Raw genomic sequence first — 18,969 nt, forward strand, 5'->3', positions numbered from 1 at the left:
CTAGTTAATAAATGAATAAACTCAAACACGATAAAATATTATTTATGTATAAATACGTTATAGTTAATCTACCTTGATCCTCTAAGTTGATATATTTATCGCGGTCTACAATAAAAAAATCGGCCACTCTAGCATCCAACAAATGGAACCAACGCAAAATTAAGTCCGCAATTTGGCACGAGAAGTGTGCGTGTAAAAAACAAGTGATTCACCGCTCACTACACTTCGCGCTGGCTGCCTTCCATTTCCATTAGCAAATGTTTAGCTAAAGTGTTTCCCGAAGTTGAGCCCATTAGGCGTGGCTGTTTCCTTTTTGTCGTTGCTTCTAATTTTTTGCCGCTTGTTTCAACGTTTGGACGCTGAGTGTTTTTCGGTATTGTTAGGACCACAAATTCATCAGTAACCTATTGTTGTTTTTTATATTATTGATGCGTGGACTGTTTTTCCAAATGGCAAACTCCCACTAACTTATCTGCTACTGCAACTTCCATTCCTTACTCTTATATATATTTTTTTTAATAATGACATAAATCGCAAAAAAGTAGTTTTTTTTAATTATAATGTTTATTTTATATTACTCTAAAACCATAATTATCTACAAATTTATAGCTGTTTAAGTTTCAGTTATTAACAGATACACTCGTAGTTTAATTACTATTATAATTATTTATTTTATAACTAAAATATCATCACATTTATCAAAATAAATAGAGGTAAAGCAAATATCGCAGCAAATATTTCAAATATCACGTGAAAAGGATAGTAATTATTTAAAGTGTAGTTTGAATGTTCCATTTGAATTTTACATTGAATGCGCGAAACCAAATTGGCATGTAACAATTAATGGCCGGGCAAACTAGAAATTCGTATTTGAAAGAACGATTAGCTAAATTGAAATTCTATTTGAACTCCTGTTCATTTAAATATAAATACAATGTGGGAATTTGTAAATTCTAATTTGTAATGAAGCTTCATGAGTCAGATCTATCATATTTTATACCAGAAACAAAAGGATCCTTTGTGAAAGTAATTATCACTTCCATAAACAGTGAACGAAAACATCGTGAGGAAACCTAAATGCTTGAGAGTCCTTTAAAAATCGCAAATGCGTGAATCCTACTAAAATGCACTTGGTCACTGCGGTGGATTATGGTCTAAACCCTTCTTGGCACGACTCTCCTTACTTCGAAAGGAGGTCCGTGCCCAGCAGTAGGATAGAAGACGTTAGACTCCAACAGGTCATAAGTGGTCACTGCAAGTCATAGATCATAGACGCACAAGTGAACTATATAAACCAGAAGACAGCAATGCTTAACACTATTGGTATAAAGCAGATATAGTCGAACAACGGAGGATTTTACCAAATTTACATTACGGCAATGTTAAATGCCGCTATATTTTAAAGGATTCTGTTTCTTATTTTGGTGGTTTTGCTTCAGGAGTCATACTTGTAAAGTACTAGAACATTAAGAAAGTTTGAATATACGTACTGTCTCAACTTTTTCCTGTTTTCATTTAAAATTTCTCTAGATTATAAATAATTAAGATTATAATTAATAATATTTGCTTTCTTGAAATGATAGTGGTTTCTTAAAATACATATATCTTATAATAAATTATTTTAAATACAAAGAAACGAAAATGAACTTGTTAAAATGTCATAGTATATAAAGAGAATTTACTCTTATCACTAAACATTATACCAAAATAATGCGTGAATAAATACGAGAAAACTGTATCTTGTAAACTCTGTTGTAAATGATTAAATCATCATCATTTATTCAGAGATCTCAAGATGATAGAGTTATTTTTATATTCTACTAGCTGACCCGGCAAACGTTGTGTTGCCATATAATCAAAACAATGTTAAGGGTGAACAAACCTTATCACTTAGGGGTATGAAAAATTGATAGTATCCAATTCTCAGACCTGCTGAATATGCATATAAAATTTGGTGAAAATCGGTGAAACCGTTTCGGAGGAGTACGGTAACTAACATTGTGACACGAGAATTTTATATATAAGATAATGTAGAAATATCAATACCCCATGATGTACAACCCCTTAGTATGAGCTTTTACGTTTTTACAAAAAAAATGTGTTTTTGTATTTGTTTACGTATATCCCATACATTTCCAGTCAAACAGTACAGAACTGGTTGGAAATGTATGGGAAATACGCAAACAAATACAAAAATCGACATTTTTGTAAAAACGTAAAAACTCATATTGATAGATTGTAAGTGGCTACGGCTGACTACAACTCTTTTATGAATCGACTCTGGAGGCACTACCGCTATAGCTTTTCTGTTTAATAAACAGCAGCAGTTAAGCGCTATTGTAATCCGCTTTCAAAGGTATGGGATATAATATACTCAGATCACTTATAATGGATACATATGAGGTGGTTAAACATAGTCTTGAGGGCAATGCCTGTATAGCCAACCTCGAGCATGAGTTTAGATTCCTAACTAAGGTGGACCATAAATGTATTGTGCGTCTTATCTGGATTACAGATGCCGGCGGTAGCTTCTTACCATCAGGTGGACTGCACAGTTGTATGCTACTTCAGTCTTATAAAAAATAGGTACTTCCACATTCCAACTTACAAATATAAAAACAAATGGAGCGTTTAAAAATACATTGGCTCGACTTGGCGGAGGCACTGCCGTGCCTCCAGATTTCTCTTTTGTTAGTTGTATAGAAATAGCTTAGCACAATAAAAGTAATAAATCCAGTAGTCGGGTCGTACGGTCTCGGATTGTAGTGAAAATCACTTTCTCGTTCTGACTTTGCTATGTAAATCGTTTCTCCTAAACTGCTTACGAATTTTCCCTATTTTCTATTATTTTTGATTATAAGAAACTTTTATGATGTTATTCTTAAATACTACGACTAAGTTGGAACGCATATTTTCTTAAACATATTTTGTGAGTAGCAGACGAGCATGCAATGCACTTGATGATAAGTGGATACTGCCGCCCATTAACATCTGTAATCAACCCCAGGTAGGATTAGATATTCCCAACTGAGCTCGACCACAGATGCGCTGCTACCCGTGAGGTTTAAGCTGGAACGCCTCGGAAAAGTATGTCTCCCATACCACACTCTTCAAGCCAGAACACAGCAACGCTTAACACTGCTGTTATAAGGTAGAAATAACTGTAGCGGTGGTGCCCCCAGAGTCGAAACACAAATGGTTCTAACACCTTCAAATTGTATGCATATGTAATAATCCATTTATAACAAATGCCCATGCCCATTTAAGATCAATTTACATTTACAGACGTAGAGCGTTGCAGGCACGTGCCGTGACATGCAAGAAGTATTCTTTTTTCTATATATATAACTCAAAGGTAACTGACTGACACAGTGATCTATCAACGCACAGCCCAAACCACTGGACGGATCGGGCTGAAATTTGGCATGCAGGTAGATGTTATGACGTAGGCATCCGCTAAGAAAGGATTTTGATCCATTCTACCCCCAAGGGGATAAAATAGGGGATGAAAATATTACTTTGTAACGCGAGCGAAGCCGCGGGCAAAAGCTCGTTCTTCTATAAAATGTGTATTGGCGTGTTTATATCTACCGTAACATAGCATTGTCTGTTAAAATATTGTATAGGAAAATATGATTTTGTCTGCCTCGGCCCGTGTCTGACACATCCAATGTCTGTAAGTATAAACAGAACCTTAATCGACAGCCGACATATCGTTGTGATCAGTGAATAAGTGTTTCAAGCAAAGTATGACCACGTTCAATCCCCGGTCAGGCAAAGGCAAATATTATTTAATTTCATATTTTTACAGAAATGTTTAAATAAATAAAAAAATATTTTATTGCGATGTCTAATGATTTAATGTTGTGAACATTTTACAAAATTAGGGTAGGGACGCACTCGAACGACGCAGTTATACCTCTTGTCGGCCTTAAACATAATTATAATCCTGGATAAAGTCCGGACCCGAGATAATTACGCTAAGCTCCGCCCCTACCCTCCCATCAACTTATTTTCTTCTCCGCAATGACTAAACCCGATTTTTATGGTAATTACACTTTTATCGCCATGTCTTAATTCAATTTAAACTCAACGAAGTAGTGAATTATGATTAGGGCTGTTTGAAAGCAGGACCTTTCATCTCGCCCGATCTTAGATAGGTTATGAGGTTGTAAAAATAAACGGGGATTATGGACAGTTTTATCAAGTTAAAGTTAAAATGTATTGCGTTTGAAAATTCTTATGTTTTTGTTCGGGATATGAAGGGTAGCTTTTTTTTCGAAAATGTATTTCTTTGTTAGGGAAGTAAAGAAAAGTCTTTTCAGTAATACTTATAATATCTTCACAGCACAGTCGTGCTTCAATCAAATTCCAGCCGAACTCACGCAGTCAGTATAGTACACCTAAGCCTCTCAACTTATCTTTCCTCCCTCATAACTTCGGTATTCTTTATTAAATACAGTTCATCTTATCTCGCATAGGAAACAATTTGACAATTATTTTCTCAACACAAATTGCCAACTCCAAGCATACTTTGCATGATATATCCCACCGCTATTCAGACTATAACTGCTTTAGTTAACTCTGCAGGTGTTTGAAAACGGGTTTTGCCTCGGTATTTAATATTTGTCACAGAAACTAAAAACTTCTGAAAACGAATTCAAAACATTGTACCCTATTCCGCTAATCGCATCGTTATATCGGAAAACAGCAGCGAATAAAAACGACATCGATACCCTATCGAAATGTAAAGGTTTCGAATAATAAAACTATCAGCCAACAAACACCTAATCCCTTACGTAGTTACCTAATTATAATTAAGATTACGCTCACCTTTAATGATAATAAACACTTGCATATTACACAGATATTAGACCCGAAAGCAATTGCCACCATCCCGTAAAACAGAGATTAACCGTCGTTCAACTCGTATTAGGTAACGTGTTCGCAAACTTAATTTCGTCGGACTACTTGAAAATTTCCAAGCAGTGCTAGAGGCTTAGTTGAATTTTAGAACTTAAGCGAAACATTATAATATAACCAAGTGTATGCACGCATTATAATATTGTTCTTTTTGGTTTGACTGAAATATGTTTAATATGTTTAAAAATAGTGTTTTTGTTACAAACTTATTATCGTGAGTATATTAAAATTCCATTTATTTTCTAACGGACTAACGGCGAAAACAGACCCAAATGCTTTGTACGGTTATAACTGTGGACTAATATATCTTTATTCAAATTAAATATTTTATAAATCTCCAGTACATTAGTTTGTAATGAGGTTATACAATAACATAAGAAATAAATATTTTAATCATTAAAAGTAAAACGACTACCAGCGATACAAAAATAAACATCATAGAATCATTCATTTTTTAATATATTCATTCAGTTCCTCTTTCATTTCTATAAATCCCCGTGAATAGCGTGAGAAACGTGGTAATTTCAACGAATAGCATAAAATAGCGTTAAGTTTCAGCAATTAAAATAAACACTTCGCGTTTATTACGAACGAATCCACGGAGCCCACTCGCACCGTATCGTTAAACAAAGCTTAATTCGCATAGTACACGTGTTTGGGAATCTTAATTCGCGTTAACTGCGTTGCCACGTCGGAATTAGGAAGATTTGAGCCCGATCTCGCGCATTAATCAAGTTTTTGACGTTACGCGAGTTTTGGTGTGACGGTTTAGAATTCGATGATTAATTTTTATGATAGTTTTATAATAGTGCATACATAGATTAGTAAAGATTACTCACTCCTAAGAAGAAAATGTACCCAATTTTGAGAATTGAAATAGTTGCGTAAAAAAGTTTTGCCACGTCTCCGTGCTAAAATGTCCCTAAAATATTTGAAATAATTATTTATTTATTACGTAAATTACGCAGTATTAGTTATTTATTCGTAAATTTTCTCTAAAAATGTTTTTATTTGTCAAGAATTCAAAAAAAGAACTTACTAAAATAAGCCGTTTGTGGCTTCATTCAATTTCTAGGCGGCGAAGTATCTTTACTAATCTATGAGTGCATAGCGTATCGTACAATAGTGCATAGTTTGTGTTTATTAACCGTTACGACGAATTTAACCGTCGCATCTAGCCTTAGGGGCTTAGAAGGCAAAATTCTCAAAATCGTTTGATAATGCGTAAGAGAATTACTAGTGATTACCTACTGATACAAACATTCCACTGCTTGAAGGTAAATAATTGAGAAGGAAGGAAATGTAGTCTATGACACTCCCAAAGCTCTTGTTGCTTAGACAAATCCAAATAGGTACACCTCATATTTTGAAATCCGTCAAGTTACTTGGATCGTGGGGCATGACAACAAGCGAGACATGTACCCATATGTTGAGAATATGCTCAAAAAATACTACCTTTCGCATTTACATAAAAAGTTCAGTTCTTTGATTTGTACATCATAATAACAATTCCATTTTTTCTTTAAAATTAAATTATTCACAGGAGTTCCTTATCTCTTACATAATATACAATAGATTGGCATTAAGAATTGTTTTTATTCATCCCTTCAGAAGCTACAAGAGGACAGCTTTATTGAAAACAGCGTATTTTAGAGCTACATTAAGTAAGTAACAATTTCGCACAATTCAAACGGTTCGCACGCGATATTTCCGGAACATATGTTTGACAATCTTAATTCTTGTTAACTGCTGCCATTAAGTAGGCGTTACAAGGATTTAAACGCGATCCCGTACATAAATCAAGATGGCTGACGGGCTCCCCGCATTAGTTGTGTAGTTCGCACAACAAAAATAGCTTTGAGTCGAATTAATGTAATCTACTGGGTTATTTTAATCGCAAATCTATTTTATGTAATTGCTTTCTGTTTATTATTTGGATTTTGGATTTATATCGTTGTTTATTATGTATTATAGTTTGTTGATGTTGTGTAGGTTCATGAAAGAATATCTATCTATATACATTTACTCGTATTAATGTATAATTGTCTAGCTCACGGTTTTAATAAGTCTTAACCGATGTACAAAGTTAAGCTACATCGGCTTGTGAGTTGGATAGGTGACCACTGGTAGCTAATTTCAAGGGGCCTCCATGCTTCAGAATACATGTTAAGTTATTGGTCCCGGTGTTAATAGTATCGGATATTAAAATCATGACGGAAGCCTTACTTGTATCCTCTTCATTGGTAGCTAACTTGTATCCTCTTCACCAACACGAAATTGAGAACAGTGGAGAAGTACCTACAATTCAGGCTTTTCCCAGCTGTTGATAAATACCCATAAACAGCTGAGCGAAACGTGATTTGATTAAGATTTCATTTTATATTAATGTGGCTCATTAATAATATTAAATTTAATCTATACTTCTATACTAATATCATAAAGAGGAAAACTTTGTTTGTTTGGTTTTAATGAATAGGCTCAAAAACTACTGGACCGATTTTAAAAATTCTTTCACCATTCGAAAGCTACATTATCCACGAGTAACATAGGCTATATTTTATATGAAATTATTTGATAAATAGATTTTGAGGCGGTACAAAATTTGCCGGGTCAGCTAGTATAATATATCCTGAATTTAAACGCAGACATTACATAATCAACAGCAATATTACAAATTGATTTCATACGAAGATTGTATCAAAAATACTCAAGCGGAACTAATAACAAGGGGTTATTCTAATCGCGGTTAAATGAACCCACTTTAGTCTGTTCAGAACTAAATTATTCTCGAGTCGATATGGTGACTAATTTTAGGTATGTTACCACATTCGTGTCGAGTAAGTTTAGATTCGGCTAAGTTAGTTTAGATTGGGCCAAACTTGAGAACTTGTATATTATACGGCTCGGGATAAATGAGTTTGACCTAGGTTTTAGCTCAAAACGCGGAGTGATGAACTTTTAGGTGAGTTTCGGCGAGTTTCAGTGAGTTTCGGTGAGTTTGAAACTCGTGTTTGTAAAAGTTGTGTCACGTTTTAGGTGTATCTATATAGGTGTACGTTTTAGGTGTATCTATATATAGGATTAAGGATGTACGTTTTTAGACAACCGTGGAGGGTAATGTTCTTTGAGTCCTTGTATGTATCTGTGTCTCATTCTTTGGAATTCATTGGAATTTTGAAGGTGGTAGAACCCTTTGTGGTTTGACTCCGGCGGCACCACCGCCACACCTATTTCTGCCTAATAACAGCAGTGTTAAGCGTTGCTGTGTTCCCTTTTGAAGGGTGTGTGGTAAGGGAGACGTACATTTCCGAGGCGTTCCAGCTTAGTCCTCAGGGGTAGCGACGCATCAGTGGCCGGCCTCAAGTAGGAATATCTAATCCTATCTGGGGTTTATTATAGATGTCCATGGGCGGCAGTAGCCACTTACCATCAGGACCGCAAGCTCGTCTACTACTCCTATATTATAAAAAAAAACCCTACATCGGAAAAGTAATGACAGAGTTTAACATATGGGGTGTCCTTATACGGCATACGGTGGAAATGATATAAGCGACGTCAGTCCGTTTCAGTTACATTATTTCTAGATTTTTATTTTTGATAATAATTACTAGTGTTTAATGGAAATAGCAAAGAGTCTGCAACCTACTTGATGTTAATTGGTCACTATTGACATGATCTTAAATACGACTAGTGTGTCCGGCACGGACCTAACCATAGTTGGGTCATTGCCATTAGAAAAAAAATATTTTTCAAAAATATTAAAAATGTATACATTTTAATTAACATACATATTGTCAATAAAATCAAGTGAAATTGTAAATCAAGTTGGCACAAAGCATGTTCGTGTCTTCTTCTTCTTCAAAACCTTCTTCAAACCTCAAATCAGCAGCCTAACAGCATTATTACAAGGTAATCAGATGGTAGCGCCACTATAGGCTTAGAAGATTTTATATAGGCAGTTACATTCATGAGTAATAACATAATCGAAAAGTAAAAACGAAAGTACTTAAAAATAAAAGTACTTAATACTGAATGTACTTGTGTGCCCAGTGTCCCCTTTCCATCGCGGTCGTATTTCCCCATTTCCATAAAAACAGGACGTACCAACCACCTACGGTGTTACAAAACAAATGTTATTTCCTCAAATATTTGCATACTAAAACAAATCCACTCGCAAGAATTATCTCAAAACATTGGAAACCGCGTCCGGGGAACCAGAGCTAACATCCCGGGCCTATTTGCATTGGTCTGTCCCTGGACATTATTATTATTGTTTTTTTGTTTGAGCACGAGAAAATAATTCGGCCGGTTAAAGCCCGGTCATAAATTTGGGGGACTGTAAACACTGGTTATTTGTCTCGTGTTAGAATGTTGTTTCATAGATGATAGAATGAATATGGTTCGATCAGGAAGATACCTATTTTTAGGCGTTCTTGCGTTTTGATGGAAGAATGTGGGTTCCGGCTGTATTCATAAAGTGCCAATCTTAGTCTTAAGGAGTGAAAATACATCATGTTAACGGTTTTAAGAAGAAATCCTGTTCTGTATAGAGTTAAGCACAGGTACGGCAATGACTTCTTACCATCAGGTGTACTGTATGCTCGTTTTTTATAATACTTCAGTATCATAAAAAAAAACTAATGAAGTGCCACTACTACTAAAGTATTAAAAAACTCTCACGAATATGGTTGGACGCGGTAGATGCCACACTTATTTAACATGAAAAGTTTGTTGCTTTTCGGTTTCGGTGGTGGAATTATTTCTAGCGTGAACCCGTTCTTGCGTTTCGGTGGAAACATGTGGATGCCGACTGAGTTACCTATAAGGCGACTATCTTAGCATGTATTCTAGCCTTCATAATATAGAACCCCAACTCCTTATAGAATTAGTTCCAGATGTGCATGTACGGCAGTGACCACTTACCGTCTGGACTGCATGCTCATGTACTACATCAGTAATAAAAAAACACACACATGATAAAATAATTCGGCCGTGGTTTTAAGCCCGGTCATAAATTAGGGGGACAATACACGCTGGATAAATCGTTGTCACGTAAGAATGTCGCATTAGGTAGGATGGGGATAGAGTTTGGGAGGATAAGGAGGTGTTTTGGGGGAGTGGGGGATGTGGGGGTGGGATGAGGAAGTAATAACAGTGGCACGCCACAGTTAGCTGACGGTGGTGTTATTGCGTTGTATTATTTATGTGTGCTGTTGTAAGGTGACAATTGCTTGGGTCATTGTACGCCGATTTCGGGGGGAGTTGGGAGATTGAGTTTATAAGGATGCTGTTCATGTTACTTAAATGGCATTTTAGTAAATATTAATACGTATTTTCTAATTTAGCGAAATATCCTCGTAATAGTCCAAACTGCGCTTGTATTTGAATAACTTAAACTTTGGGGCTAATTTTAGAGATTTTTAATTTATAATAGGGTTACGTGATTATATTCGAAAGTGGTAGAACCCTTCGTGGTTCGACTCCGGCGGTTGTGGATCTGTGACTGATCTTAGGTAGGAATATCTTATCCTATCTGGGGTTGAGATATCCATATCCATGTGCGGCAGTAGCCACTTACCATCAGGTGGACTGCATGCTCGTCTGCTACTCCTATATTATAAAAAAAAGCTTTTAATCTGAAGCTACAAACAAATATTTTTATTATCTTCTATATAGCTACTAGTCCATTTATCGACCTATTACATAAACAACCTCGGAATAATACCTCCAACATATGATAATATTGTTTACCTCTTTTATATTCCCCTGCAAGGCGTTTCAATTCTTATGTACAATCGGCTACATAATCATGCATCTCAGTAACGGCCAAGTCATCTTATGCTTGCGGCCGAAATAAAAAACGATTGACTGTATTAATAAAAATAACATTCATTTGTAAGTACGTAAGAAATTATACGTTTTTAGTGTATAAATTAAGAAAATAAATAAAAGGGTACTTGTATAAATAAAAAATATACGCGTGTTAATTTATTTACGTGTAGAAACTGAAACAATTCCAAAAAAATCACAATATTGTATGTATCGTTTCGCATTATTCCATTTTTGGTATACTTTTTTAGTTTGGTTGGGTTGGTTTACATTTTTTGGTGACTTTTCCACAAAATAAAACAAAAGCAAACCTCGTGGAATCAGATACATTTAAATTTAAGACAAGCACTTGTGACTTCTGGTTTAATGCTTATGCTACACGGCGGTTAAAAAGATAAATAATGTAAACTTTGAAAACATTGATAATTTTAAGCATATTTTCTCCCATTTGTTAAGTTACCTTTATCAAATTTAACGAAAATACGTACTCAACTCCAAAACTTCGAAGATCCGGCATTCACACCGTACCATTAGGATTAGATGCTTAAATTAATCCCCTCGAAATACAGCTTCAATATACTGCAAGACTGCATTTATCCACATACAAAAAGTAACATATTTCGCTTTAACATTTCAACAAAACAAACTCCACGAGAAAACAGTGTACACAAACCGAGTACGAGTATACTTGAGTCCGTCCCGCGGTGTAACCGACGCAACCGCGGCTGTTTATACAGCCTGCTTGTTTAACGGATAAGATGGAGATAAAACAGTATTTATTGCGTATTCCTTTCTTATATTTGCTTTTATCATAAAACAACATTCTGTATTTGTTGAAGGAGCCCACGGAAAGTTATTTTCTTGTCAAAGGACCGAACGTGAAGTAAGGAGATAAGACGTTTTCAAGATTTGTTTCGTGTTAGACAATGCTCGGGTAATATTTTTGTTGGATAGAAATAGATCAATCTTATGATACAAGTGCTTATAGCTAAGCGACTATTTTTATAGTACATTTATGGTTTTACTGAACACCAGTCAACTATTATGATGATTTTACTTGAATATGGTCCATTTAAAAGTTATCGTTTCAAACTCCAATAATTTGATAACAGGAGCAGTCACCATAATTTAACACGAAGTTGGTTCCGGGTTCGATTCCCGGTCAAATAGATGTCTCAATTATGAACATATATTTATGTTCTGGGTCTGGGTATTTGTGTTTCGTCAATGGCCAACTGTATCTCAGCCACAGGGAATCCTTATGTGAGCTGTGAGCGTTAAATGGTATTATGTATAAGATTCAAATAAATACTAATGAATTTGGTGGTTTGTGGGTAAAAGCATTCATAATCTTCATAGTATTCAATCAACTCCAAATAGGAATACAGTCTGACCTGAGTACGCACAAGTGCATTTCTTAAACCCAGCTGTAGTGTATCACCTTGTCGGTAGTTTGTCTCGAGCGCATACGACACGGAATGAGAGCGGACTGTGTGGGGGCAGTCATGCTAGACCGTCGGTGAGGACGGGCGTGTTGGTTGGTTGGTTGTTAGTTGGTGGTTGGTTGGGGCAGCGAGTCAAATGGGGTTTAAGTGATACCACTATCCCGACGTTGAGTCGGGAACACTACACCAGCCTATGAGAACAAACTTGGAACACAGTACATGTATTCGCATTACCACACCCTGTAAACTAGAACACAACAGCGGTCAATACCACTAATGTACAGAAACACCGCCGTCGAACTAAGAATAATCTGCAAACTTTCATTACATTCGCTCATAATTACGATAATAACACAATCTTTATTTATTTAATCCATTCGACCAACTGACAAAGGTCTCTAATAATACAAACAAGAACCAATATCTTTTTACCCCAATCTATTGTTCATTTGGTCAGGTTTATTAAATAAGGATCGGCCGACATCTGGCGAACATGTTAGTTTTGTATTAATATACCCTTGTGTCGGTATTATTGAAAATATCAACATATTGCTGAATATTTATAGAAAATACCCAATTTATTGACTCACTCGAGGAAAACGTATCAGATATTCTCCGCAGACCACTTATTATATTGATTTTCTTTGGCGTTCACTGGGAAATTTGATGGACTAAGTTGAAATGACTTATATTAGTATCGCAGCCTTACAACACATATAGAACGTGACAGTTTTTTTATATATTTATGCCTAAACGATGAGGCAGGCCTGATGGAAAGCAGTCACCGTCTCCTATGGACATTTGCAATATTAGAGGAGTCGCCAATGCATCGCCGGTTTTGGATGTTACCTCTCCCGGTGGACTTTCTTGACAGTTGGGAAAGATCTGAAGCATAGTCAACTAAATTACTTCGTAGCTAATTAATTAACGTTACAGATTAGTGGGCAACACTTATCGGATGTTTTAAACCACCATGTTTGAATGTGGTAGAACCCTTTGTGGTTCGACTCCGGCGGCACCACCGCCACACCTATTTCTGCCTCATAACAGCAGTGACAATTTAAAATAATTTCTTAGCATGACTTCTATAAGTCGGCAAACAGTAGTTAAGTTGTAGCAACAAGATAAGAGCTACATTGTTAGCAAATAATACTAAAACAAACACTCAAGTAATAGAGCGATCGCAAATTGTGATTTCATGCTTACACACTATTTAATGTGCTTAGGCTTAGGCTTAGGAAAGTTGTGACTTAATAGATCTTATATCTGAAATAAGCACTAAGACTTTTTTATTTTCTGTTTAATATAATCATAGGTTCTGCACGTTCTACCGGCTTTACAATGGTGAGTGTTCCGAGGAACTATTTGAACTGGTGCCTACGTCACCATTCCTTCATCGGACCACTCGCCGAAGGATGAAGTTCCATCCACACCAACTGGACCCGTGGCGGTCCTCCACGGTTCGGTTTGCACGGACGTTACGGACGGGCATTATATTAACATAATACTTTAAGAGAATACATTTTTTATAACATTGAAATAGCAAACGAGCATGCACTCCACCTGATGGAAAGTGACTACTGCCGCCCATGGACTTCTGTAATCAGCCCCAGATAGGATTACATATTCCACCTGAGGTCGGCCACAGATTCGCCGCTAACCCTGAGGACCAAGCTGGAACGCGTCGGAAAAGTATGCCTCCCTTACCACACCCTTCAAAACGGAACCCAGCAGCGCTTAACACTGCTCTTATTAGGCAGAAATAGGTGTGGGTGCCACCGGAATCGAACCACAAAGGGTTCTACCACCTTCAAGTTGGAATTTCCCGGATAAGTAGGTCCCCATTACCGCACCCTTAAAAACAAAATACAGTTTTTATATTAACCCGATTACGGTGGTGCCTCTCCACTCGAACCACAGAGGACCTTCAAAATACTTCATAGATGGATCGTGGATGCATTGCAAAACCTTACTAAGGAAATACTATCTTTACACTTAAACCTCACCAACGTGCAAAATGTTGTCTCAAAGAGCACAAAGGAAGGCGCCTCGAACACCTATGAACGTAGTCTTTAGATTTACGGCAGACTTAACGATTCGGAATGAATATTTTGTTTACGCAACGCTGAAAGATTTTAACGACATGTCAGTCTTTTATTTATCGCATATGCTCAACGTTTTTAGGGTTTCGTACCGCAAAGGGTAAAAACGGAACCCTATACTAAGACTCCGCTGTCTGTCCGTCTGTCACAGGGCTCTATCTTTTAAACGGTAATATACAGACATTTGACATTTTTGCATTGTATATGACGTTAGCCGATATAACAGCAAATACTAAAAATAAAAAAATACTTGAATATAAAAGGGGGTCCAAATACAAGAAATCAACTCCCAGGCGTTACCACTAACGCCATCTGTGTTCACATCATTTAATAAGTTGACAGCGCACACCGATATGTAATGTATAACTGTATACTACCGATATGTAAAGTATACCTTTTTTTTGTTGACGAGGGGGAAACCTTAAAAAAGTACCCGACGCCATGGGAGTGACGCCGGGTTATGTGGGATTTTTACCGCACTAAACCCCCCCCCCCCTCAGCGTTTGGTGGAGAACTCCGGGATCTCCAACGGAACACAACCGGAGTCCTCCTAACGCGATGCCCTTCTATCGGGCTCTGCCCCGGGGGGAGCAATTTACGCTCCTCTCACATCCCCTGGTGATTACAGCGATATGCGACCACACAAACCGCTGTCCTTCCCGGGGTCGCTTGCTGGACGGTTTGAGCTCCCACTCTTGCCGCCCGCAACCCCGAAAGCCCCTTTTAGTCGCCTCTTACGACAGGCAGGGGATACCGTAGCCCTATTCTGGTCCCGGTACTACAGGGACAATGTAAAGTATACCTAATACATTACATATCGGTAGTATACAGAACTTCCAATATCCGATAACTTTACTTGCTACATTTTTGTCGACATGGTGTATATTTCGTACGACATACATATTAAGAAAGAATAAATTAAATACCACAAAATAAAAAATAATGAATAATTGGTGGTACGGAAGCCTCCATGTGCAAGTTCGACTCGTACTTGGCTAACTTTTACATGCGATACCTCAGGTCTTCAAGATATTCTAGTAAAAGGTTAAGGATGAAAAATGACGCTTTCTACACGAGTTGTACGTGCGTTTGAGATAATTAGTGTCGTGGGTGGAACACGTAAAGGAGAGTGAAAATACATCCGAACTCAAAAGAGTGTTCTAAATTCATCATTTACTGTGCCTGGGGATCAAACCCGGAATTCTGTATGTGACTTGGGTATGACTTTCGCGTCCCCTTATCATTTACAAATTTAATTCTGCATGCGTACGAAAAAAAAATTAAAAAATATAACCTAAATAAAAACCCGCTGTTGAAAATATCCGGCGGATATATTTATACCGGATTATAACTTATATGTTAAAATCAGTGCAGTGTTTTAGGCTGCAGGGCATGCTATAGAAAGAAATACATCTACGTACCCTCACCAAATTCTCGTACATAGATAAAAATTAAATTGCTCAATTTTCAATAAGAACTGCAAAAACAAAAATGTAAAAAAATTCATCTCTTCTCTTACCAATGTCTTGTCTACTTTTGTTAGAATCTCATTGAAATCAAACCCATTACTATGTTATTCATCAAAAACTTTGTATGACTTTACCAATCAAACTTAGCAATTCAAGCAAGTAAATTGTTCTTTGTTCCCAGGTCCTACTGCGGCGTCTATACTGCTCGTCCTCCTGTGCTCTACAGTCGCCATCTGTGAAATATTAAGGTAAATGAACGGTTTATAATCTACTCTGTCTACCGCAGCGATGCCTTATGATAGTGTTATACCGCCTTTGTTAGTTTTATTAATTACATTTACCGTTAGTTTACAAGCTCTTTTAAAAGTGAGTATTCGCCATCGTGTCTGCTACTTTATAAAATGTATTACCCTTTCGGGATATAAGGTACACTATGTCCTTTTCTAAACCCTTGACAACGTGTGTACAATTGATTGTGTAGTTAAGCCGTGAAAATGAAACAAGCATACAAACAAACTTACATTCCCATTTATAATAATAGTTAGGACGTTTCCTTGAAATATTCATACTATTAATAGTATAGCCGATAATATCAATAGCACCAGTACCGATACTATACTTGTATCTATTATTGTATCAGTTACGGCAGTAACAGTCTTAAGGTGTTCTTCACTAGTAAAGTTACATAGTTATGTTGGTTTTCGTGTGATCATTTTTCAAAATCGACATACTATTCCTTAATAACGAGAAGCAAGTTAAGAATAAAGCAACAGACCAAAAACTATCGGTCTTATCAATAGACTATTTTGTGACATACACTGCACCTTAAATAAGTAAAGTCCATTCGTTTACTTCTGATTACGGCAAACCTCCATATGCCGTTGTAAAAATGTCAGTCAAACCTATACATTTCTCACTTAATGATAGACAGGAGCCTTTATCTTTGTCTTCAACCATGAAATAGACTCAATTCTCATTTTCTATACTTCGTTTAACTTCAACAACATAGCTCTTAATATCCATAATGCCTTAAAGGAGTAGATACCCTCCTGAATAAATACTAAAGTTCTTTTACTCACTTACCATTAAATTATCTTACCTTCAAACAACACGAAAAGGCTCTTAAAGTTCATCAATAAAGATTAATTTTACTTTTGTGCTATCGAAGAGCCATCAATTTGACTTCAAATTACTTATCTCCTTAGTTTGTTATTTTAACGACTTTGATTGTAAAATTACCTTCAGTATTGATATGCGGTGGATTTTAGTATTTAACTTTGAAATAATTGGTATCTTTATGTACGTTATAATCCATTTTCCTTAGTCCAAATCCTTCTCATTCTGAGAGGAGACCCGTGTACAGCAGTGGCACAGTAATGGGTTGATGATGATTATATACGTTTGATATTGTGAAAATTTAATTACGTATTTGCTTAATATTATTAATGACAGTTATTAATAATCAAACTATACAATATTTGCCTACCAAAGATCTAAATTTGAAAGAAAGAAAGAAAATACTTTATTTAGGAAAATTGCAACATAGTACAATAATTGCAAGTAGACAAATTAATAAACAAATTGCACAGTTACAATTTATTGTAGGCACCATTTTTTTAAAATTGAATCGTTGGTCGATAACACAGCAGATAGATTAAATATTAATAGAGGAATTAAAATTGGTTTTTCACTGTTCTAAATATACAGGGAAGTTTAGCACTATTATAGTCAGGATAATAATGCTAATCCGCTCTGTATATAATAAATCGCGTCGCCATAGCAAATTGTATGTCTAAACCTGCTCGCAACAACTTCAGAGCGGACTAGCAATTTGGCGCAGACTATATTATGTTACATTAAAGATTGTCACTTTTTGTATTAAAAATGTAATAGTTTAGTAATTTATTATCAGATATACGATAACAGTACGATGACCTTCACAATGATGTAGAAGATTTCGTTTTTAAGCCTAGGGAAGTAAATAATAGATTTTGACTTATTTGATAACTCAACACCGTTAATAATAGAACCATTCTTATCTCAATTAAATCAAGTAAAATCTTAGTCAATTTTATAAATTGTTTAACTAAAATTAAATTTAAAACAAATGATATTTATTACAGGTATTTTAAAAATAGATATTGTTAAAAAATAAAACTAAAACATTTTATTAACGAACATAAAAACTCCGTTATAAAAATGACAACTGAAAACCATTAAAATATTTCACTGTGCGCTTTTTAATCTGTCAAAAAGCGCTATCTGACACAATCTTTTGAAAACTGCCCGTTATCTAAAGGACAATCTTTATCTTTTTCTTTCAGAGATATCCTGCGATGATGACCGCTCCAGGCGAAGCTGACCCCACTGTAAATAAGATTTTAAACGCTAAATAATAGCAGTGTAATGTAGACGTAATCTTAAATGTCTTATGCAACGTGACACTCAACGAGTACAGACGAATAATCGTGATAAATATGTGAACACGTACTCGTGTGTATTCGACACTCGCTATGAGTCTAACCCGTTCTCCGCGGCGAGTTGATTTTTCAGCCGCAATCAATTATGAACGTGGCGTTTACATACTCGTCATTGTACGCCGAGTTACTCGGCAGATAATTCGCGAGTATTTACATACTTAATACTATAGATTAAGTATACATATGATATGCAACGCTTAGATACTCGTGAACAATCGACCGAAAAAACAGTACTCACGTCTATTCGTCTCTGCTCGGCGACTATCTAAACGTTGCATTAGATGGGCTCTCAATTTAAAAACTTCAACTATAAATGTTCATTTTACATGGAGTCTGTGTCATTTTTTTTTTATTTCAACACCAAACTAATATTGCTACGTAATGTATACATCAACCTAAGAGGTTTTAGAAAACAAACTATCTACTTGTAATTTCATGATCTTGTTTTTTTTAAAGTTCATACTGCATTTATTTTTATTTTTATCAGTATACAGGCAGCTGTTGGTTTAAAATTGTTATCAAATATTTTTCATTATTTTTGTAACATCGTATAAAATACAGGTAATAAAATTGAATATTAAAAATTCGGTCACTATTTCCTTTTCGTGGAATATTTATAAGGAAATCTACTATATTAGGTTCGAAATGTGCTTTGTAAAAGATTTCATAAGATCCTTTATACAACATAATACACACCCAAGTAATTAGTTTTACGTTAAAG

The 18,969-nt window shown here is 35.9% G+C and overlaps 1 protein-coding gene across 1 annotated transcript in view; it reads left to right on the forward strand.

Moving 5' to 3' along the window:
* The window catches only part of LOC140750996 (uncharacterized), a 342,338-nt gene extending 323,718 nt beyond the window's left edge, over window positions 1-18,620 (forward strand). The window contains exons 9-10 of the mRNA XM_073084780.1: window positions 15,950-16,016; window positions 18,093-18,620. Of these exons, the coding sequence (XP_072940881.1) occupies window positions 15,950-16,016; window positions 18,093-18,108 (83 nt within the window). The 3' untranslated portion in view covers window positions 18,109-18,620. The remainder of the gene's footprint in view (window positions 1-15,949; window positions 16,017-18,092) is intronic.
* Window positions 18,621-18,969: the final 349 nt, after the last annotated feature.

The sequence above is a fragment of the Epargyreus clarus genome, unplaced genomic scaffold (genome assembly GCF_041222505.1).
Source record: "Epargyreus clarus isolate Ecla_fem2 unplaced genomic scaffold, WU_Ecla_fem_2.2 ptg000021l, whole genome shotgun sequence".
In the NCBI taxonomy this organism is placed as follows: domain Eukaryota; kingdom Metazoa; phylum Arthropoda; class Insecta; order Lepidoptera; family Hesperiidae; genus Epargyreus; species Epargyreus clarus.